This window comes from Cydia amplana, chromosome 19 (assembly GCF_948474715.1).
Source record: "Cydia amplana chromosome 19, ilCydAmpl1.1, whole genome shotgun sequence".
Classification (NCBI taxonomy): Eukaryota; Metazoa; Arthropoda; class Insecta; order Lepidoptera; family Tortricidae; genus Cydia; species Cydia amplana.
In genome coordinates this window covers 126,848-151,071 of record NC_086087.1, presented here as the reverse complement: position 1 = coordinate 151,071, position 24,224 = coordinate 126,848, and the positions used below count along the sequence as shown (strand labels likewise).

At 38.6% G+C, this 24,224-nt stretch overlaps 2 protein-coding genes across 2 annotated transcripts; one reads left to right on the top strand and one right to left on the bottom strand.

Moving 5' to 3' along the window:
- The first annotated feature begins 3,615 nt into the window (after positions 1–3,615).
- On the top strand, positions 3,616–7,718 carry LOC134657264 (apolipophorin-3-like). Its single transcript, XM_063512842.1, has 3 exons — positions 3,616–3,769; positions 4,266–4,475; positions 7,349–7,718. Exons 1-3 carry the CDS (start codon positions 3,728–3,730, stop codon positions 7,655–7,657), a joined length of 561 nt encoding a protein of 186 aa, XP_063368912.1. The 5' UTR covers positions 3,616–3,727; the 3' UTR covers positions 7,658–7,718.
- A 7,114-nt stretch (positions 7,719–14,832) lies between these two features.
- Positions 14,833–24,224, bottom strand: LOC134657247 (beta-1,3-galactosyltransferase 5-like). Its single transcript, XM_063512822.1, has 2 exons — positions 24,110–24,224; positions 14,833–15,944 (listed from the first exon to the last, which is right to left on the bottom strand). Exons 1-2 carry the CDS (start codon positions 24,120–24,122, stop codon positions 14,833–14,835), a joined length of 1,125 nt encoding a protein of 374 aa, XP_063368892.1. The 5' UTR covers positions 24,123–24,224.

Below are 24,224 nucleotides of genomic sequence, written 5' to 3'. Positions count from 1 at the left end.
ATTTTTAATACTTTAGAATACGTCTCATGCAATCACCAATCATTTGTTCAAATATATTCAATGAATAGTATCATTATTTACGGGTGATTATGAGTAGTGTAGTGTCCCTCAGGTAAGGATTGTAAGATTTGTAAGGAATAACTTATTGTAAGTAACTGAAGCAATAACAAAAGAAATAGTTTAATGAAACCCATCAGCCGGCCCTAAATACGAGTAATGAGCCAGCCAATAATCGCCGTCGTAAGACACGTCATCTACCTGGATTTTATAACAATAGAACGTACTGGCCAGGATGGTGGATGCCGCTTGCCGTGGTAGTTTATATACTTATGTAGTTACCATAAATATACAGGTTGCTTCCTGTAACAGGAGCAATAAATTAAACTAAAGGCTGTACTCCTCAAACTGACCAACAATTGTTCTGCAACTTTTAAAAATTATGAATCCTTTAGACTAGTTTAGACTTCCTCTTTTTCATACAAAATAAATATTGTCTTCAATATACCTACGCTGCCATCAGTGTGTTAGACGTTGCTTGTCACGGTTTAAACATAACAAAATTTGCAATACATTTCGTCTTAGAATAAATTTAAAGGTATAATAAAAATCAAAACATGAGTTATTTTCAAAAGTTGCTGAAGGTCAGTTTAAGGAGTATAGGCTACAGTTTATGGTTATTGCTCCTGTTACAGGAAGCACCCTGTAGAATAAGTAGTTACCTATTTAGTTTATAAGGATCCAAATTTGTTGTTTAATTCCTCGTGTTAATATTGATACCCGAGCAAGCAAATATCCAAAAATTAAACTACGAGCGTAGTGGATTTATATTTTAAATTCAAATGGAATCTTACGTGCTGCGAAGGTTTCAACTGTTTCAAGGCACGAGGGTTTACACAAGCTTTGCTCCCGACCGAATGAAACAAAAAGTTTTTCACCGCACAATCAACGCGAGGAAAATACTAACTGTAAACGTTAAGAATCATTACAAATCAAATCCAAATTTATCATTCAAATCATCACACTTAAATGCCAATTCCACCAGTCAACACAAGGAAAAAACTCAAAATTTGCATCTTTCTAATTACTTTGCCACTCACTATTGTAGATAAAACTTTGCCACTCTTGTGGATAAAATGTAAATTTATCATCAGGTTAAGATGAACAAAGAGAACTTGTGTGGTGGAAATAGTCTAATTTAGAATCTTGAGTGTAGTGAGGGACTCAAAAGCGCACGTGATGTAAATAACTTTGATCTCGTGTAGTTCACAAAACTTTTCACCTCAGCATCACTTATCATCTCAACATATTAGAGAACCCGAAAAATGTATTCCTTCTTCATCACTTACCTATTCACTCATGTTTTCTTAAGACATACCAACAATTAAATTTTCGCCTCAGCAGCTCGAACAACATTTTGCTCGTTTTGTCTCACTCAGTGAGCAAAATGCGATTTTGCTCACTGTTTTTAAGTAGCAAAGTACCCTTGTTCGAGCTGCTGAGGTGAAAAATATAATAATACAACATAATTATGTATTATCTGTTTCGAAATCCAAATGCTTGCACGCGTGGTGGGCGTGGGGTGCGCGGGCGCAGCTTGCCCTGCGCATTCTGTACCTACTGGCCCGGAAGCCAATTCCGGTTAAACTGTTTGTCATGTTATTAATCTTGTTATCTTGCGCATCTGACGCACACATTTTGTTGCATTTCGCATCACTCAAGGTCGTATCAAAACAAGATCAATACGTATCTAACCAATTGTTAAATCAGTATCGCCCTAACATATAAGATACAACGCACCATACATATGAAATTTAATTGCACTCTAAAACTTAATGTATGTATGAATATTCATAACCTTACCTCCGGCGAGTCTTATGCGTTTTACAAACGGTTTTGGAAGATGGTACCTATTTTAGAGACTGTATTGTAAAATGAGGACCTATTTTCATTGTGGCACTTTTTCAATCACATTGGAACAATACTTTCTGGGAACGCCTGTACCTACTCGTATTATTATGTATTGACTTTAACATTTCAGACGTAGGTATCTCCCGCCGATATGCATCGCGATAAATAAACATTTAGGAAAATCACTAGTGATGCGGCTAAGTTTTTTTTGGTAGCGTACCTATAGGTACCTACTTGTTGAAGTGAAAACTTCTTTAGAGGCGCTGAGCACTTTTTGAGGTGGGGAAAAAATGATAAACTCGAGACAGCGTAAGGCGATCACGTGACCGTAAGGTTTAGATGGCCGCTCATTTAGATGGCATTTAAATCAATAAAGTAAAAGCGGCCAAGTGCGAGTCGGACTCGCCCATCAAGGGTTCCGTATTTAGGGGATTTATGACGTATTAAAAAAAACCGGCCAAGTGCGAGTCGGACTCGCGCACGGAGGGTTCCGCACCATCAACAAAAAATAGAGCAAAAAAAAAGAAAAAAAAAACAAGGAAAAAAACGGTCACCCATCCAAGTACTGACCCCGCCCGACGTTGCTTAACTTTGGTCAAAAATCACGTTTGGGAGCCCCACTTAAATCTTTATTTTATTCTGTTTTTAGTATTTGTTGTTATAGCGGTACCCAAAGGGTAAAAACGGGACCCTATTACTAAGACTCCGCTGTCCGTCCGTCCGTCCGTCTGTCACCAGGCTGTATCTCACGAACCGTGATAGCTAGACAGTTGAAATTTTCACAGATGATGTATTTCTGTTGCCGCTATAACAACAAATACTAAAAACAGAATAAAATAAAGATTTAAGTGGGGCTCCCATACAACAAACGTGATTTTTGACCGAAGTTAAGCGTCCGTCTGTCTGTCCGTCCGTATGTCACAGCCACTTTTCTCCGAAACTATAAGAACTATACTGTTGAAACTTGGTAAGTAGATGTATTCTGTAAACCGCATTAAGATTTTCACACAAAAATAGAAAAAAAAACAATAAATTTTTGGGGTTCCCCATACTTCGAACTGAAACTCAAAAAAATTTTTTTCATCAAAACCATACGTGTGGGGTATCTATGGATAGGTCTTCAAAAATGATATTGAGGTTTCTAATATCATTTTTTTCTAAACTGAATAGTTTGCGCGAGAGACACTTCCAAAGTGGTAAAATGTGTGTCCCCCCCCCTGTAACTTCTAAAATAAGAGAATGATAAAACTAAAAAAAATATATGATGTACATTACCATGTAAACTTCCACCGAAAATTGGTTTGAACGCGATCTAGTAAGTAGTTTTTTTTTATACGTCATAAATCGCCTAAATACGGAACCCTTCATGGGCGAGTCCGACTCGCACTTGGCCGCTTTTTGTTGATGGTGCGGAACCCTCCGTGCGCGAGTCCGACTCGCACTTGGCCGGTTTTTTTTACACCTAACTACAATACGATACGATAAGTCCAAACCATCTTTTGAAAATAGCTTAGATATAACTTTGAACGGTTTTCCAGATCTTCTGGAGAAGACAGCTGAAATCAGCTGTCAGCGAGAAATGTCAAATGAAGGTGATGTTACTCGCGGGGCAGTTGACAGAGCAGAGTAGCTTCCGCGGTCACGGCCGGGGCGCGGGCGCAGGGCTCCCGCTGAGGAAACTTACCCTCTCCCTGCCCCGCGCCCGCGCCCCGCCCCGCGCCGCGCCCGGGTATATAAGCCGCCACCCGCCGGTCGCTCATCATTCCTGCTCTATTGCAGCTTCACCACACTCCTCAGCCGACACACTCCGTCCTACAAGATGACCGCTAAAATCGTCGTCCTTATCGCCTTCTTGGCTGTGGTGAGTGATTCTCAACTGTTTACGGCAATTCAACCTTTTGTGTCTGTTAGGTTTTGAAACGAACTTTCAAAGAGCCTGATGCCCCAAAGCGCCAGTATGGAGTGCCACCATAAACGTACAATTCCTATGAAAGTATGATTTTTATAGTGGCACCAGCACACTTTATCGCTGCAGAGTTAGGTCAACATTCATATATTCAGAGAACTTCCTTGTTTTATAGTTTAGTCAGCAGCAATAGTTGCTAAGCGGGCGAGGTGTTCAAAATAATCTTGACGCGACTTTATTGTTAATAGAATAAGAGCGCGTCAAGATAATTATGAATGCCTCGCCCGCTTAGCAATTTAACTTCTGCTGCTGACTGTTCAGCAAAGCGCTACGTCAAGTATGGCCCAGCCATACATTGTCACTGCTAAGTCTGTGCAAACTCAACGTAGACGTGTTAATTCATGTGCGTTTATACATATTAGTGTGCGAGTCTGAGTTTGTTGTGTTGCAGGCGAACGCGGGCATGGTGCGCCGCGACGCGCCCGCCAACCCCTGGGAGGAGATCCAGAAGAACGCGGAGGCGGTGGGCAAGACCATCCAGGAGCAGTGGAACAAGCTGGTGAACAGCAAGAACACGGCCGAGGTCAACAAGGCCATCAAGGACAACTCCGACGAGGTGCTCAAGCAGCTGTCGCAGCTCTCCACTTCCTTACAGAATGCTGTGAGTACTTTACTTTAACCATGTCACTTTGTATTTAGCCCTCCAATCAGTACTGTCATTAATATTCAAAAACCGACATATTATAGACAACAACAACAAAAAGTTTAACGTTATTTTGTAACATGATTATATAGGAATTTAACAATAGTAGTTTATGCAACAGTGATATAATAAGGGTTCTTAAAATTCAAGGGTCGAAGTTACAAAACGAGACGTAGTCGAGTTTTGTAAAAAAAGACCCGAGAATTTTAAGAACCAATTATGAGCTGTTGCATACATTACTTTTTCTATGACAGCTGCAGCAAAAAAAAAGAGTTATTATTAAAAAAAAGCGGCCAAGTGCGAGTCGGACTCGCCCATGAAGGGTTCCGTATTTAGGCGATTTATGACGTATAAAAAAAAACTACTTACTAGATCTCGTTCAAACCAATTTTCGGTGGAAGTTTACATGGTAATGTACATCATATATTTTTTTTAGTTTTATCATTCTCTTATTTTAGAAGTTACAGGGGGGGGGGACACACATTTTACCACTTTGGAAGTGTCTCTCCCGCAAACTATTCAGTTTAGAAAAAAATGATATTAGAAACCTCAATATCATTTTTGAAGACCTATCCATAGATACCCCACACGTATGGGTTTGATGAAAAAAAAATTTTTGAGTTTCAGTTCGAAGTATGGGGAACCCCAAAAATTTATTGTTTTTTTTCTATTTTTGTGTGAAAATCTTAATGCGGTTCACAGAATACATCTACTTACCAAGTTTCAACAGTATAGTTCTTATAGTTTCGGAGAAAAGTGGCTGTGACATACGGACGGACAGACAGACGGACAGACGGACAGACGGACAGACAGACAGACAGACAGACAGACAGACATGACGAATCTATAAGGGTTCCGTTTTTTGCCATTTGGCTACGGAACCCTAAAAAGAGTTATTATTTTAAAAAAATTGAGTTATTATTTAAAAAAAAAAAGAGTTATTATTGTAAATGAAAACATACCTCTTTCAATCAAGATGATCGGAACTTGTATCTTTAAAAAAAATAAAGCAGTTGTATTATACTCATAAGATGACTGCTAGCAGTCATCTTATGAGCCTATAGACAAATCATTCAAATGACATTGCTTTAGATATCACTGTCAGTCATTTAATTGACACATTTAAGTGCTGGAGTAGAAAAAGTAATTAATAAATCGAACAATGTAACAGTATTATGTATTGTAGCTATCTACCTAAATCATAGTTATTTGTACAACAAGTGATCAAAGTTTGATATTTATTCGAGTGCTTATTTGAGTCCCGTGCAAGCGAAAGATTCTATAATAGATTCACGAGCGTCGCGAGTGAATCTAATTTAGAATCTTGAGCGTAGTAAGGGACTCAAAAGCGCACGAGATGTAAATAACTTTGATCTCGTGTAGCACACAACAGTTTTCACCTGAGCAGTGAGAACATACCTAGAAATATTAGACAACTTGAAAAATGTAATCCATCTTCATCAATACCTGCACTAGGTTCATGTTTTCTTAAGATATACAAACAATTAAGTTTAATTACCGTAATGGAACACAAAAACAAAACGTAATAATAAATTCCAGTAAAATAATATAGAAATAACAAACATTAACTGACACTTCAATCGACAACTTTTTTTGTAAAAAAAATCTTTGTAAGATACGGTCCGAATTGCGGATACGTACTATTTGTCAACTATGGTAGAAATTCTTAAAAGTAAAATAATTAATTTTGCGTGATGATCTGTGTATTTTTTGAGTTCATTATATTAATTGTACAATAAAATACCTAAAATATAGTATTTTATCAGTTTTTATCAAATCTTAAATTTAGTTTTATTAATTGATTATTAAGAATTCATACTCGTACGTGGTTTGGAACGATGCGGTCTGAAGTTTTTCGGGGGACTATTATAAACCGTGAATATACCGTTGAATGTCGTTTTAACTTTTTTTGTCTGTTTCTTTATGCTAACAGTGTGAAAGGGACAGAGATAATAGAACCCAAGTATTTCGAACTTTTATTAGACCCCGCATGTTGAAATGACATTTGACTATAAAGGTCACTTGAATGTCATTTTGTCTCACTCAGTGAGCAAAATGCGATTTTGCTCACTGTTTTTAAGAATCAAAGTACCCTTGTTCGAGCTGCTGAGGTGAAAAATATATTACATTAATGCACTTGCGGTTGATATCGGATTTAGCACGTCCTTTAAAAGTTTAAGGTTCAACCACAAGTCGCCATATCTATCTATCTAATCTAATCTAATACCTTTGAACGAGAAATTCTTGTTTATTTATACAAAAATGATATTGAGGTTTCTAATATCATTTTTTTCTAAACTGAATAGTTTGCGCGAGAGACACTTCCAAAGTGGTAAAATGTGTGTCCACCCCCCCCTGCAACTTCTAAAATAAGAGAATGATAAAACTAAAAAAAAAATATATGATGTACATTACCATGCAAACTTCCACCGAAAATTGGTTTGAACGAGATCTAGTCTTAAGTAGTTTTTTTTAATCCCTCATAAATCCCCTAAATACGGAACCCTTCATGGGCGAGTCCGACTCGCACTTGGCCGCACTTTTTTTACCTAAAGGCCACAGTTATGTGGCGTAAAGTACCTGAAGGGTTAAAAAACAATGTTACGTAACGCGTAGTTTAAACACCCCCTCCCGCCCCTGTAACGCATCGTAACGTTTTACAAGACCCCCCCCCCCCCCCCCAAATTCGTTACGTAATACTTGAACGCTCCCCAAGGTCTAAACTGTTTCCTCTTATTGAATCTTTATAATTCACCCCCTAGGTATCTCCTGTGGTCGTCTTGACCTCACGAACTCCCTTTGTATTTCAGATCAACGACGCCAACGGTAAAGCTAAGGAAGCCCTCGAGACATCCAAGAAGAACATCGAGAAGGCCGTGGAGGACCTCCGCAAGTCGCACCCCGAGGTGGAGCAGCAGGCCAACAAGCTGCGCGACCAGCTGCAGGCCGCCGTGCAGACCGGAGTGAAAGAGACCGAGAAACTTGCGAAGGAGATCGCCGCCAACGCCGACGAGGCCAACAAGAAGCTCGCGCCGCAGGTCAAGAAGGCCTACGAGGACTTCGTGAAGCAGGCCGAGGAGGTCCAGAAGAAGATCCACGAGGCCGCCACCAAGCAGTGAGCAGTCCCCCGCACACCCCGCCCCGCCCCGCCCCTATCTTGTAATAAATAGCTATACCCCACTGTGTGTTTTCAATTGTATTGTCATTGTCCGCCCCTGACCCGCGCTATCTGTAATGCGCTCTGTAGGTAGATAGCGGAGGGAACTGACCTTTGTGGACCTTACTGCAACGAGATAAGGTGTAATTATGGTCAGTTAGGCCTGTAATATACTCGCCTCTAATGCAGGGTATTATTTCAGCCGCTTACTGAGCGCAAGTGTGTCAAAGGCTCGGGAAAGAAGGTCATAATAGCATGAATGTATAACGCGAAATACTTTTGAGATTCACTTTATTTACATTTTCCTTGTTAATTGAAGTGAAAACTTCTTTAGCGGCGCTGGGCACTTTTTGAGGTGGGGAAAAAATGATTTATAAACTCGAGACAGCGTAAAACGATCACGTGCCCGTAAGATATAGATGGCCACTCATTTAGATGGCATTTAAATCAATAAAGAAAAGCGGCCAAGTGCGACTGTGACATACACGGACAGACGGACAGACAGACATGACGAATCTATAAGGGTTCCGTTTTTTGCCATTTGGCTACGGAACCCTAAAAAGCGGCCAAGTGCGAGTCGGACTCGCCCATGAAGGGTTCCGTATTTAGGCGATTTATGACGTATAAAAAAAAACTACTTACTAGATCTCGTTCAAACCAATTTTCGGTGGAAGTTTACATGGTAATGTACATCATATATTTTTTTTAGTTTTATCATTCTCTTATTTTAGAAGTTACAGGGGGGGGGACACATTTTACCACTTTGGCAGTGTCTCTCGCGCAAACTATTCAGTTTAGAAAAAGTGGCCAAGTGCGAGTCGGACTCGCCCATGAAGGGTTCCGTATTTAGGCGATTTATGACGTATTAAAAAAAACTACTTGCTAGATCTCGTTCAAACCAATTTTCGGTGGAAGTTTACATGGTAATGTACATCATATATTTTTTTTAGTTTTATCATTCTCTTATTTTAGAAGTTAGGGGGGGGGACACACATTTTACCACTTTGGAAGTCTCTCTCGCGCAAACTATTCAGTTTAGAAAAAAATGATATTAGAAACCTCACTATCATTTTTGAAGACCTATCCATAGATACCCCACACGTATGGGTTTTATGAAAAAAAAAATTTTGAGTTTCAGTTCGAAGTATGGGGAACCCCAAAAATTTATTGTTTTTTTTCTATTTTTGTGTGAAAATCTTAATGCGGTTCACAGAATACATCTACTTACCAAGTTTCAACAGTATAGTTCTTATAGTTTCGGAGAAAAGTGGCTGTGACATACGGACGGACAGACAGACGGACAGACAGACATGACGAATCTATAAGGGTTCCGTTTTTGCCATTTGGCTACGGAACCCTAAAAATGATATTAGAAACCTCAATATCATTTTTGAAGACCTATCCATACCCCATTTGGCTACGGAACCCTAAAAATAAAATAAAAAACAACTATACGAAATTTAAGTATTAAAAAAAATACAAAAAGTTAAGTAGCAGTATACAATTACTGGGGATTGAACCAGGGACCTCCCGATGCAAACAAAAAAAGCGAACGTTTGCAAAATACGCCATTATAGTTCTTACTAAAGCTGACGAAATTTAGCTACTCATTCTCAAGCAAAAACTAAATATCTAAATACCGCCAAAACCAGCGATACAAATTTTCTAAATATTTGGCCATATGATCTATAAACATATCTCAAAAAGAAAAAAACTCTTATGATACCGATACGACTATTTGTTTAGGCGGGAGCTATCACGACTCCGCCATTTTGAAAAATTTCCAAAAACCGGATCGACAAAAAATTTTTATTTAGCCATAGAATTCGGTCACAAAATTTCACGAAAATCGGTTAAGAATTGCGACCTGTAGAGGAGAACATCCGGACATACAAAAGCAAAATGCCCGAGTCAAAACGTAGACCTTCGCTACGCTTCGGTCAACTAGGTAGGTAGGAAGTGGCCCTGTTTACGAAGATGAAGGTCCTGGGGTTCCGATCTCGGTAAGGTCATTTATTTATTTATGGGTTAAGTTATGGGTTGTTTTCTATGCATTAAAGTAGGTATTCAGCTATAGGTACATATTACCTTTATGCATTACCGACTAGTGCCAAAAACGCAAGCCTTATTGATATTACGCTTTTGAAGTTTGGTTTTTTCCTCACTAGTTCCTAAATTCCTAATTCAGAATATAAGCTTCTACTCTACAGGATCCGAAAATTCCGTCGAGGATACTTCTTTCTGAATTGAGAATATAATATCCAAATGTTTATAAATTATAAATCAAAAGTTTCGCGTTGATAATATTCTGGGCAAGTAAATGTATGACTGCTTAAAAAGCAAGTACTTATCAAAAGTAAAAAAAAATGGTTACGTTAACAGGGCATGTTAATGCATGCTGCTAGACTTCAGACTTTTATCAGTGACGGCTAATAACACCAGCGTAGTGTAGTTTTCTTGGAAATTTTCAGTAGTATACGTATTAAAATCTAATAAAAGTACTTAAATCCAATTATAATATTCAGTGGTCTCAGTTCCGGAATTGTAATATCGGAAAATTTGTCCGAGATTCCGGAATTTCGAAATTCCAGAATTTCGGAATGCAAGCCCTAATGTATACATATAATCTATATATATAAATGCAAGTGTCCTGACTGACTGACTGACTGACTGACTGACTGACTGACTGATTCATCAACGCAGAGCCGAAACTACAAAAGCTAGAAAGTTGAAATTTACACACTAGGTTGAATTTATAAAGTGTACAAGAGATAAGAAGCGATTTTGAAAAATTCAACTCCTAAGGGGGTTAAAAAGGGGATGAAAGGTTGTATGGGGTGCAAGTTTTATTTTAAGCGAGGAATTTGAAACTTTGTAAAAATGTACTATATTAAAAAACAAGAAAACTAATTTCTGCGTTTTCGAAAATTCATCCCCCAAGGTGGTGAAAAAGGGGTTGAAAGTTTGTATTGAGAACAAATATTTTTGTGAGTGTGGGACGTGAAACTTTGTATATGGGTATGTTATTATAAGACAGTAAAAGTAATTTCAGCGTTTTTGAAAATTCATCCCCTAACAGGGTTAAAAAGGGGTTGAAAGTTAGAATCCATTACAAATGCTTTGAAACTTCTTAGAAAGGCATAATAGCCGATTACAAAATAAAGTAATTGCAACGTTTTTGGAAAATGAACCCCTAAGGGGGTTAAAAAGGGGATGAAAGTTCGTCCTGGGGTGCAAATTTTATTTTAAGCTAGGTCCTTGAAACTTTGCAAAAAGGTATTAAATTTAAATACATAAAAACTGATTTCAGCGTTTTTGAAAATTCATCACCCAAGGTGGTGAAAAAAGGGTTGAAAGTTTGTATGGATATCAAACATTTTTTCGAGCGCGGGACTTGAATCTTTGTATTTGGGGATATTATTAGAAGACAATACAAGTAGTTTCAGCGTTTTGTAAAATTCATCCCCGAACAGGGTTAAAAAGGGGTTGAAAGTTTGTATGGGGTTCAAATTTTATTTTAAGCTGGGTACTTGAAACTTCTTCAAAAGATATATTATTAAAACACAAGAAAACAAATTTCAGCGTTTTTGAAAATTCATCCCGTAAGGTGGTGAAAAAGGGGTTGAAAGTTTGTATGGATATCAAACATTTTTTCGAACGCGGGACTTGAATCTTTGTATTTGGGGTTACTATTAAAAGATAGGAAAAGTAATTTCAGCGTTTTGTAAAATTCATCCCGTAACAGGGTTAAAAAGGGGTTGAAAGTTTGTATGCACATCAAATATTTTTTTGAGTGCGGGACTTGAATCTTTGTACAAGGGCATATTATATGAATACAAGAAAAGTAATTTCAGTGTTTTTGAAAATTCATCCCCCATGATGGTGAAAAAGGGGTTGAAAGTTTGTATGCACATCAAATATTTTTTTGAGTGCGGGGCTTGAATCTTTGTATAAGGGCATATTATAAAAATACAAGAAAAGTAATTTCAGCGTTTTTGAAAATTCATCCCCCAAGGTGGTGAAAAAGGTGTTGAAAGTTTGTATGGAGATCAAACATTATTTTGAGTGCGGGACTTGAATCGTTGTATAAGGGTCGTTCTCGCATTTCGTGCAAATCGGTGTTTTCGGAAATTTACCAAAAATGTGGTGGCGTTTTCAAATATCTGTTAATGCAAGGTTGTAACATAGGGCCTAAAGTATATGTCTCTCCAATGAACAATTCTAAAAAGGTATGTATTTTCTTTATATGTACAATTAACACCCAATTTTTTCATTCATCTCTACATGTAACGCGTGAAGATATAACTTTGACCTACATTTTAACCTTAAGATACTACAAATAGAAAATTCGTTGTTTGTTTAATGAATGACTTATTTAGTTATGTTTTAAATCGTATAATATTAGAAGCTAGAAATAAATAATAAAAATTATACAGCCTTATAAGTGTATGGTTCAAGTAATTTCTTCATTACCGACGCGAGAAATAGATTAGCTATATTTTGCTATATAGCGAGGGTATATAGCGCCTACCGCCGATGCAACACATTGTTCGTCAGTCAGTTGGCCGCGTGATCTCGTAGCGGACGCCCGTGTGCCGCTGTTAGCGAAAATATATACGATCTCTCGGGTCGGGAAGGAGTGTGGTTCTCGTTAGTCTTCATCGCCATCGCGTGATTTATACAGTAAGTAGCAAGTGTACATTATTATAATTATACGTAATGAAGTGTTTTAGTGTCGCCTTTCAGATGGTTTATTCTGCAAAATTAAGGTCTGATGCCAACTGATGTAGGCGACAAAAACTTCCAAAACTTCATTCATATCGGTTTCATTCACTTCTTTTCCTTCCAATTTTACTGGGGAAGGTAATGAATGACTTAAGAAGGTAATGATAATATATTCGAGGCAGTGCATTTAATGGAAAGAGGCTTAGTTATTATAAATATTACGTTGTTATAAACATTTAAAACTGTATATGATAATAGGGGAGCCCAACCGGGGAGCCTTTGTAGTCTAAGATGGTCGACCTTCACCGATATGTCTGACGGATGAAACTTACATATTATGAAAGAAAATATGTTCCTGAACATAAATAAATAGGGTTGCTTAAAGAAATATTGTCAAGACTATTTTTAATTATTTTTTGAAAAAAAAACATTTTTTTCTTCAAATTTTACCGATTTGTCTGACAAACGAAATAAGTTCCAATGGAAAGTATACAACTTGTACAATATAAATCAACTAGGTTGCCTACCTTTTTCCGGTCACTATTATGTGGTTATAGGGTTGCTTGCGAAAATCCGGTCACAAATAAGGGTTGCCAGGCTTTTAAATAAAATAAAAAGGGAAGACTTTTAGCGATAACTCATAAACGGCTTAACTTATCAAGTTTGCTTTAATTTTGTTTGAATTAGTTTATTAAGCACTATTTTTATGATTTTTTTCATATTTTTTGGATCGATTTTTCAAAAGTTAGAAGGAATAACCGTTTTTTGTTCTTTCTAAATTATTATTTCCGAAATGGTTCACTTTATCAAAAAATGTTGTTTGCAAACTCCTATTTATTTTTAAAGACCTATCCAACGACACCCCACACTATAGGGTTAAAACGATAAAAAAAAATTTACATAGGTACAAAACGCGAATGATTTAAATATATTTTGTCTATGCTAATTTTTAAAAATTTGAAAACTATGTTTTATGTGATATGGTGCGCAGATGATCAAACCGACTTAACAAACACTTGGGGTTGACAATCTCGACTTATAATGATGATAAGTAAATGGTAAATGTACCATCTAGCTTGAACATTATAAGTTGAGATTGTCAACCCCAAGTGTATGTCAAGTCGGTTTGATCATCTCCGCAGTGCTTAAGACACATGTTTTTAATATTGTTGATTTTAATTGGTGTTAATTTTCTTGAAATACAGTTTTTTTATGTTCGTTTTCATAAGTTTGTTTCATTACCGTCCACTGATAAAATTACCATCTCGGCCGAATTCATTACCAGCGCGTAGTTCATTACCAGTAGCCTTATTAAATGAAAAGTAATAACGTTACAAAGGTGCCTTTAGCAGAAAAATGTTAATAAATGAATCCACAAATTGACGAAACTCAAAAGTTTACCATTTAAAAAAAAAATTACAAATCGAGAGAATCTCACCGATTTGCACGAAATGAGAGAATGACCCATAAAGGCATATTATTAGAATAAATGAAAAGTAATTTCAGCTTTTTTAAAAATTCATCCCCTAAAAGGTTTAAGAAGGGGTTGAAAGTTGGTAGAGCCGCTCTACTAGAGCTAGGTAGTAGGTTTTATTAAATAGTGGACTTGAAAATATGCTGGGGGTTGAGAGGGATTATATCGAGAACAATTTTATTCAGTTAGAGGCTTGAAACTTCGTAGCCAGGTTGTGTATAATAATTAACAAATGATTAATCCCTAAATAAGTCCCTATAGCAGTAGGGATGCTTTTGCTGCATAATGTTCTAAGCTAATGTAGAATATATAACCACCAATATACAAATCCACGCGTACGAAGTCGCGGGCAACAGCTAGTAGTACATATCTAAGTTTTTATTATTACTTAACATATTAATAGAGGTATATTAATGGCACTTGCGGTGATATTAAGTAACACAGATGTGTTTGAATATAATGTATACCTAAGTATTGGTATTATTGTTATTGTGTTATTGTTATTATTGTTATGGGGAAGGAATATAAAATAGTTTCAACCCCAAAATCACCCCGTAAGGGTGAAAAGGGGTGGAAAAAGGCGTTAGGGGAAAAAGGGGGTTGAAGTTTGTATGGGGAATCAGTAAAAAAGCAGATTGTATATAAAAGATGCCCCCAAGTACGTATTTCAGGATTTTTAATAGTGAATCACCCTTTAAATCAGAAGATTGTCATCAGCAACTTACATAAAGATGTGAAATCCCACCAAAAACATTTTCATGTAAAATGTTGCCAAGACGAAACCATAAGCCACATATTTTGACTAAGGTGTAGAGTCTGTGAAGGTAGGGCCTGTAGAGTTAGAAGCTTGGCTCTACAAGATATCTGATAACTTTTTGTCAGTGCGAGCCACATTTTACATGAAAATGTTTTTGGTGGGATTAACTTGACTGGTATATCTAAGGGGGGCACTTGACGTGGGGGTCGTGCAGCTTGCGCCAGAGGTCGAACTGGTCGGCGTAGGACACCTGGTGCACAGCGAGTGCCGCGCGCAGCGCGCACGTGTGCGCCACGTCCTTGCGCCGCCGCAGGAACGCCGGCGCGTCGGCGCGCAGCACCCGCGCGCGCGCCGCCGCCACGCCCGTCGCCAGCACGTCCTCCATGCGCAGCCAGCGCACGCCCAGCGCCGCGCGCAGCAGCTCGCCCACCGCGTCGCCCGACACGAGGTACGCCGGCCCATTTGCGTACGGCGGGTACGTCGCCTCCGGAAACTCCTGCGCGGGCACGAAGAACTTGGAGCTGGCGTTGCGCGACGGCCGGCCGTCGCGCCACACCTTGCCCCACACGGTGCGTGCGGCGCGGCTGCGCGCCGGCGCCTCCGCGAAGCGCAGCACTCCGTCCACGTTGATGAACATGTCGTCGTCGGCCTTCAGCAGCCGCGCCGCCAGCGGGCAGTACGTGACGAACCACTCCAGCATCGACAGGGTTTTGAGAGTGAGATTCCCGTAGCTGTCCACGTAGTGGCCCTCGATGACGTCGCCGTAGAGCTTGTCCTCGGCGTCGACGGCGGCGCGCAGGGCGGCCGGCGGCGCGCCCAGCATGAAAGCTAGCGTGATGTCGGCGCGACGTGCCGCGTGCCCCCACGTGAGGCGCACGGCCTCGCGCTGACGGAAGTACACTGGCGCGGACGGCACGAGCGCGACCAGCCGCGTACCCGCGCCGCGCGCCGGGCACAGCTCGGCGTGCGCGCGCGCGTGCCCCGGCACGTAGCGGTCGCGCGTGCGCACCGCGCCCGCAGGGAGCACTTCGTCGTCTTTGTCACTTGTCCACTCGGGGGGCAGGGTCGGTCGCGCTTCGTTCACGGGACTGGACGGGTCATGCGCTTGGACTTGAAGCGGCGCCTGGACTGACACGAGCGTGACGCGGGGCGGCGCGGGCGGGGGCGGGTCCTGCAGCGGCAGCAGCAGCAGCAGCAGCGCGGACAGCGCGAGCAGCGCTGCGAGAGGCGCGACCCGCGCGCGCCACCACCGCATGTTGAAGCACGCGGAGGCGGATGATGGTGAAGGTTTGCCTGGAATCATCAAACAACAAGTCTTATTGTCTAATTTTAAGAGTATCTACGCGGATCGAACGAACGCTCTATAATTGTTTTTATTATAAACTGAAATAGATATCATACCTACACCAAAGAAAATGTGACCAAATCCCAAAAATCCTAATCGTGTTTTTATTGTATGCATGCATTCATAAGTATACGTTCATGTGGGAGCGGGAGTATTATCTATCTATCTATCTAATACCTTTAAACGAGCAATTCTTGTTAGGGTTCCGTAGCCAAATGGAAAAAAAACGGAATCCTTATGGATTCGTCATGTCTGTCTGTCTGTCTGTCCGTCTGTCCGTCTGTCTGTCCGTATGTCACAGCCACTTTTTTCCGAAACTATAAGAACTATACTGTTGAAACTTGGTAAGTAGATGTATTCTGTGAACCGCATTAAGATTCTCATACAAAAATAGACAAAAAACAATAAATTTTGGGGGTACCCCATACTTACAACTGAAACTCAAAAAAATTTTTTTCATCAAACCCATACGTGTGGGGTATCTATGGATAGGTCTTCAAAAATGATATTGAGGTTTCGAATATCATTTTTTTCTAAACTGAATAGTTTGCGCGAGAGACGCTTCCAAAGTGGTAAAATGTGTGTGTCCCCCCCCCTGTAACTTCTAAAATAAGAGAATGATAAAACTAAAAAAAATATATGATGTACATTACCATGCAAACTTCCACCAAAAATTGGTTTGAACGAAATCTAGTAAGTAGTTTTTTTTTAATACGTCAAAATCCCCTAAATACGGAACCCTTCATGGGCGAGTCTGACTCGCACTTGGCCGCTTTTTAGGGTTCCGTAGCCAAATGGCAAAAAACGGAACCCTTATAGATTCGTCATGTCTGTCTGTCTGTCTGTCTGTCTGTCTGTCTGTCCGTCTGTCTGTCCGTCCGTATGTCACAGCCACTTTTCTCCGAAACTATAAGAACTATACTGTTAAAACTTGGTAAGTAGATGTATTCTGTGAACCGCATTAAGATTTTCACACAAAAATAGAAAAAAAAACAATAAATTTTTGGGGTTCCCCATACTTCGAACTGAAACTCAAAAATTTTTTTTTCATCAAACCCATACGTGTGGGGTATCTATGGATAGGTCTTCAAAAATGATATTGAGGTTTCTAATATCATTTTTTTCTAAACTGAATAGTTTGCGCGAGAGACACTTCCAAAGTGGTAAAATGTGTGTCCCCCCCCCCCGTAACTTCTAAAATAAGAGAATGATAAAACTAAAAAAAATATATGATGTACATTAGAGTCAGACCGAGAAAAGTCTGCAGCGATTTTGATAGTCCACGCAGTGCAAGTGTTATTTTAAACGTTAAACTTCTATGAATTTATGACGTGTAAATAACACTTGCACTGCGTGGGCTATCAAAATCGCTGCAGACTTTTCTTGGTCTAACTCTACCATGTAAACTTCCACCGAAAATTGGTTTGAACGAGATCTAGTAAGTAGTTTTTTTTTTATACGTCATAAATCGCCTAAATACGGAACCCTTCATGGGCGAGTCCGACTCGCACTTGGCCGCTTTTATTTATATAATATCTGGGTGACCGAGCTTCGCTCTGAAAACATATAAAAACTCGAAAATGTGCGTTTTCCCAGAGATAAGACCTAGCTAGATCGCCGAAATATATATATATATATATATATATATATATATATATATATAGTCCGTCAACCAAATCTTGTCTTGTCACTTGTTAATGTAAATTAGTGTACTTTTCTGGATGAATATGACATACCTGATACCTGTGTAATTTTTTTGATTGGTATATATTGTACAATATACATATTTAAAAAAAAAGCGGCCAAGTGCGAGTCGGACTCGCCCATGAAGGGTTCCGTATTTAGGCGATTTATGACGTATAAAAAAAAACTACTTACTAGATCTCGTTCAAACCAATTTTCGGTGGAAGTTTACATGGTAATGTACATCATATATTTATTTTAGTTTTATCATTCTCTTATTTTAGAAGTTACAGGGGGGGGGACACACATTTTACCACTTTGGAAGTGTCTCTCGCGCAAACTATTCAGTTTAGAAAAAAATGATATTAGAAACCTCAATATCATTTTTGAAGACCTATCCATAGATACCCCACACGTATGGGTTTGATGAAAAAAAAATTTTTGAGTTTCAGTTCGAAGTATGGGGAACCCCAAAAATTTCTTGTTTTTTTTCTATTTTTGTGTGAAAATCTTAATGCGGTTCACAGAATACATCTACTTACCAAGTTTCAACAGTATAGTTCTTATAGTTTCGGAGAAAAGTGGCTGTGACATACGGACGGACAGACAGACGGACAGACGGACAGACGGACAGACAGACAGACATGACGAATCTATAAGGGTTCCGTTTTTTGCCATTTGGCTACGGAACCCTAATAAAACAACTGATATTTGAGTGTTTATTTAATTTAAAGGTAAATAAGATAAGGGTCACTTTTCGACTTGGTTGCGTTGTACACGTACATAAACCGCCATAGGTAAGTATTGTCTAAAAAGATACTACCTACTACGAACGCCTTATATTGGGCAAGATTTAATCCTGCAACAAACATGTATGGATTAGGTAGATATTGCGAAAGAACGGCGATATAATCAAGGCTCTTAGTACTGTTTAAAAGGTTTACCTTTGTAAATAGTCACAACTGATTGCTGAAAATATTAGACATGTGGGCCTATGGACGGTTTCCAGGACACAATTTATGGTCTTGTTGGATAGATTTAGGCATACGTTTTAATTTTATTTATGCCTTTTAACCAGTGGCGGATTTCCCATAAGGCACAGTAGGCTCGAGCCTAGGGCGGCGAGATATTAGGGGCGGCAAATTGTGACAAAAAATTCGCTGATTATAACAAGAAATAATTCAAAATTAGGCAACGAATTCTCAAAAAAAGGTACCCATAGAGGGAAATGCTTGGAAGTCTTGGAACACAATGTTGGACTTCGTAACTTTGTTGAAATATTGCATTAAATTTTCTTCAATAATATTGACGAGGAAAGGAACCCGAAAATTTTTAACAGTTTATTACTGATCATATTAAATGACTAAAATGTCCTTTCAACTTCTCTGGAATTCGCTGGAGGCCAAAATAAGGAAAAAAATGTTATATGAGTGTTTATAGGTGAATTTTGGCAAAAAAAAAAGATTTTCTTGTTTCTTTTTAGATTTTTTGAATGTTTTTGTACATAAAAAGTAAGTGTTATTGGTAAAACTGTCACTTAAAATGAATAAGTATTTGCTTTTTTTCGTAAAACCTATTTTTTTTTTGCAAAGCGTTACAAATTTCTGACATTTATCAATAAGGATAATATGTAGACTACGTCGCATAGTGGCAACATCGCCACCGTAAATGCATTTTAGATGTTTTTTTTAATTGGTAATAATTCTGAAACCAGGCGAGTTCCAGAAAAGTTTATAGGACATTTTAGTTTTTAAATTAAATATGATCAGAGGCGATATCATGGTCGCATTTTCATCACTTGTCATGTTATGCGTCACTTTCGCACTTACATACTTGTTAGAATGTGACAGGCCTGATATCATAAAAAACCGACCATCTTAGCCCTACAGGAATACACTGTTAAAATCTTATAGGTTGTACGTAGTTGTACCGTAAATATTTACATATTATGTATTGAAGGAAATTTAATGCAAAATTACAGAGAGCGGATTTCTCAAAAACTAAACAAAATACCTATCGAAAAACTCGACTGACTCGACTGTATAAAACTTGTAGCAAATTTTTAATTAGCTTTGATTTTGTATAATGAATTTGTCACTGAGATATAATAAGCAAAAACCCGAAAAATGGGACCTTCAACCAAACCCTCCTACCCCCGCTCAAGGGGACTTTTGATATGTTCACCTCCTAACGAGTCCAAATAGAGTTACTAAGTTAAAAATGTGTCCCAAGCATTTCCCTCTACACCTTTTCGTCGCCTGACCTAAATGTAGTCAATATCATGGGTGCTGATGCTGAGAAAGGGGCGGCTACAAGGCCTGGAGCCTAGGGCGGCAAAGACTGCAAATCCGCCACTGCTTTTAACCCTAAAACAAAAAAACTGAACATAATCTTAAAAGTTCGAAAGAGTTCTTCCAATACTTGTCATAACCTCAATTTTTAGTAATGTTTACCATCAACTAGCATGATTGTACATTGTAGGCCCCTTAGCTTTGCTTATTCTTATTTAATGTATTGGTATTTAATGGTGACAGCAGAAATATCTCTTGAAACAGAAACGATTCAGAATGAAAAACAAATAAGGTGACGGCTGTCATTCACGATCCACATTCCACAGATAAAACACAGATGACACGCGTTTTGGAATTATTTGAACACAGTGTTGCTAACCCGCGATTTTTCAAATTTGCCGCCTTTTACTACTGACAAGATTTGGTTGACGGACTTTATATAATATATATATATATATATATATATATATATATATATATATATATATCGGGGATCTCGGAAACGGCTCTAACGATTTCGATGAAATTTGCTATATGGGGGTTTTCGGGGGCGAAAAATCGATCTAGCTAGGTCTTATCTCTGGGAAAACGCGCATTTTCGAGTTTTTATATGTTTTCAGAGCGAAGCTCGGTCACCCAGATATTATGTACATATATTGCAACGACACTCTTTGCTACGTTCACACGGCGTCATTTTTCCCGTATACCGTATACGAGATTTTATCGAATATCGTAGTGACAGCAAAATTTGTATGGCAACTCTGAAAATCGTTCACACGGCGTCTATACGAGAAAATCTCGTATTTGAGACATATTTTTTACCGTATACCGTAGGGTCTTGCCACCGGGAATGCGAGATTCTCGAAACGATTTTATCGAATGCGATACTCCGTAGCGCTTAGGTTTACGTTGAGTCGTTCACACGGACAAACTGGTTTCTCGTATACAAGACGCGCGCGGGGGCAGGCAGCCGGCAGTTGTGTTTGAAACCTAGTGGAACTCAGGTTTGGTGCATCATAGGCACACGCTGTTTTGGTCATCCGACGCGCCTTGATGAGCACTTGGGAGAGCAGTACCCAAGATAGAGCTGTTGCTGAACCTTGGATGTACCTAGTGGAACTCAGTATGTACCTAGTGGAACTCAGGTTTGGTGCAACATAGGCGCACTCTGTTTTGGTCATCCGACTCATCTTGATGAGCACTTGGGAGAGCAGTACCCAAGATAGAGCTGATGCCGAACCCTGGCTGTACCTAGATGACCCAATATCTTCTCGGGCGCCGATGACTCCTCCTTAAATACCAATTATAAAAGAATTGGAATACGGGGATCCATGTCGGCGTGCACTCAACGACTGGTGGTGTGGCGGCAGGTAAATTGCATCGAATAGACGCCGTGTGAGCGGCTGTCACTTATACGATAAAACCGTATGCGAGAAAATATCGAATCGAATAGTCGCCGTGTGACCGTAGCAGTAGATCTTGTATTATGCCTTTTCAATAAGTTCAAGGTTGGACGATGGTGTAAGTAATATATGGCAAGTGCATTGACGACAGCATACATAAGCAGCATAATGCATAAGTGTTTTTATCTAATTGGACTGTCTATTTTCGTCGTAATGCTTGAACCGTGACGATGTCGGTAGTACCAATGTAATGCAATCTGATTATAAATTATACCTCAACTAGCTGTTGCCCGCGACTTCGTACGCGTGGATTTGTATATTGGTGGTTATATATTCTACATTAGCTTAGAACATTATGCAGCAAAAGATAGCAGTAGGGACGGTTAATCATTTGTTAAGTATTATACAACTTAATTATTAGATTTGTCTTTCACAACCTGGCTACGAAGTTTCAAGCCCCAAACTGAATAAAATTGTTCTCGATAATAAGTAATCCCTCTCAACCCCCAGAAGATTTTCAAGTCCACTATTTAATAAAACCTACTACGTAACTACCTATTTACGAAGCTTGAAGTTCCTAGCTTAAAATAAAATTTAAACAATCTTTCAACCCCTTTTTAACTTTAACCCTTAAAGGGACGAATTTAAAAAAAACGCTGAAATTACTTTTCTTAAGTTCTAATAATATGGCTTTATACAAAGATTCAAGTCCCGCACTCTCAAAAATATTTGATCTGCATACAAACTTTCAACCCCTTTTTCACCACCTTGAGGGATGAATTTTTAAAAACGCTGAAATTATTTTTCTTGAGTTCTAATAATATGGCTTTATACAAAGATTCAAGTCCCGCACTTTTAAAAATATTTGATCTCCATACAAACTTTCAACCCCTTTTTAACCACTTTAGGGGATGAATTTTTAAAAACGCTGAAATTATTTTTCTTGAGTTCTAATAATACGGCTTTATACAAAGATTCAAGTCCCGCACGTTCAAAAATATTTGATCTCCATACAAACTTTCAACCCCTTTTTCACCACCTTGGTGGGTGAATTTTTAAAAACGCTGAAATTATTTTTCTTGAGTTCTAATAATACGGTTTTATACAAAGATTCAAGTCCCACACTCACAAAAATATTTGATCTCCATACAAACATTCAACCCCTTTTTCACCACCTTGGGGGATGAATTTTCGAAAACGCTGAAATTAGTTTTCTTATTTTTTTATATAATATATTTTCACAAAGTTTCAAATTCCTAGCTTAAAATAAATCTTGAACCCCATACAACCTTTCATCCCCTTTTTAACCCTTTTAAGGGATTAATTTTTAAAAACGCTGAAATTACTTTTCTTGAGTTTTAATAGTATGGCTTTATACAAAGACTCAAGTCCCGCACCCTCAATAATATTTGATCTCCGTACAAACTTTCAACCCCTTTTTCACCACCTCGGGGGATGAATTTTTAAAAACGCTGAAATTAGTTTTCTTGTTTTTTAATTTAATACCTTTTCGCAAAGTTTCAAGGTCCTAGCTTAAAATAAAATTTGCACCCTAAGACAAAGTTTCATCCCCTTTTTTACCCCCTTAGGGGTTGAATTTCCTAAAACGTCGCAATTACTTTGTTTTGTAATCGGCTATTATGCCTTTCTAAGAAGTTTCAACGCATTTGTAATGGATTCAAACTTTCAACCCCTTTTTAACCCTGTTAGGGGATGAATTTTTAAAAACGCTGAAATTGCTTTTCCTGTCTTATAATAATATACCCATATACAAAGTTTCAAGTCCCACACTCACAAAAATATTTGATCTCCATACAAACTTTCAACCCCTTTTTCACCACTTTGGGGGATGAATTTTCGAAAACGCTGAAATTAGTTTTCTTATTTTTTAATATAATACATTTCCACAAAGTTTCAAATTCCTAGCTTAAACTAAAACTTGAACCCCATACAACCTTTCATCCCCTTTTTAACCCCCTTAGGGGTTGAATTTTTCAAAATCGCTTCTTATCTCTTGTACACTTTACAAATGCAACCTCGTGTCCAAATTTCAACTTTCTAGCTTTTGTAGTTTCGGCTCTGCGTTGATGAATCAGTCAGTCAGTCAGTCAGTCAGTCAGTCAGTCAGGACACTTGCATTTATATATATAGATTACTTAAATATTGATTTAAGTTATTACTTATTACTATAAATATCTGGGTGACCGAGCTTCGCTCGGAAAACAAATAAAAACTCGAAACGCGTTTTCCCAGAGATAAAACCTAATAGCTAGATCGATTTTTCGCCCCCGAAAACCCCCGTATAGCAAATTTCATCTAAATCGTTAGAGCCGTTTCCGAGATCCCCGAAATATATATATATAAATAAATAAATAAATAAACAAGAATTGCTCGTTTAAAGGTATTATAAATAAATAAAATAAAATAAAATGCATTTATTTCAGACTTATAGGTGTCCATAGTTTGTTAGTAACAACAAAACAAAACTAAAAAATACTTAAACAACTATATAAGTGTACTGACTGAGTGTACATCATTAGCGTTACAGGCAAATCCTGAATCGCTATGAAGTTGCTGCAGTTGAAACCTTTTTGAAACGAACCAGTTGTGCGATGCAGGGGACTCACATACCAATATAAATAACTCAAACTCACTTTCGAATACTTAGAACACTTCGCTGTTGTATGTGGCAGTGATGTCGTATTGTGAAAAGTTATACAGAGCACTATGGTTTACCTGCAGAGGTCATAGTTCGTCAAGTATAAGGGCGGCGCGGGCCTCGCCCTGGGGCGCGCCGGCGGCGTCACCGCCGCACCCTTCCCTGTCCACCTGCAACTCTACATAACACAAC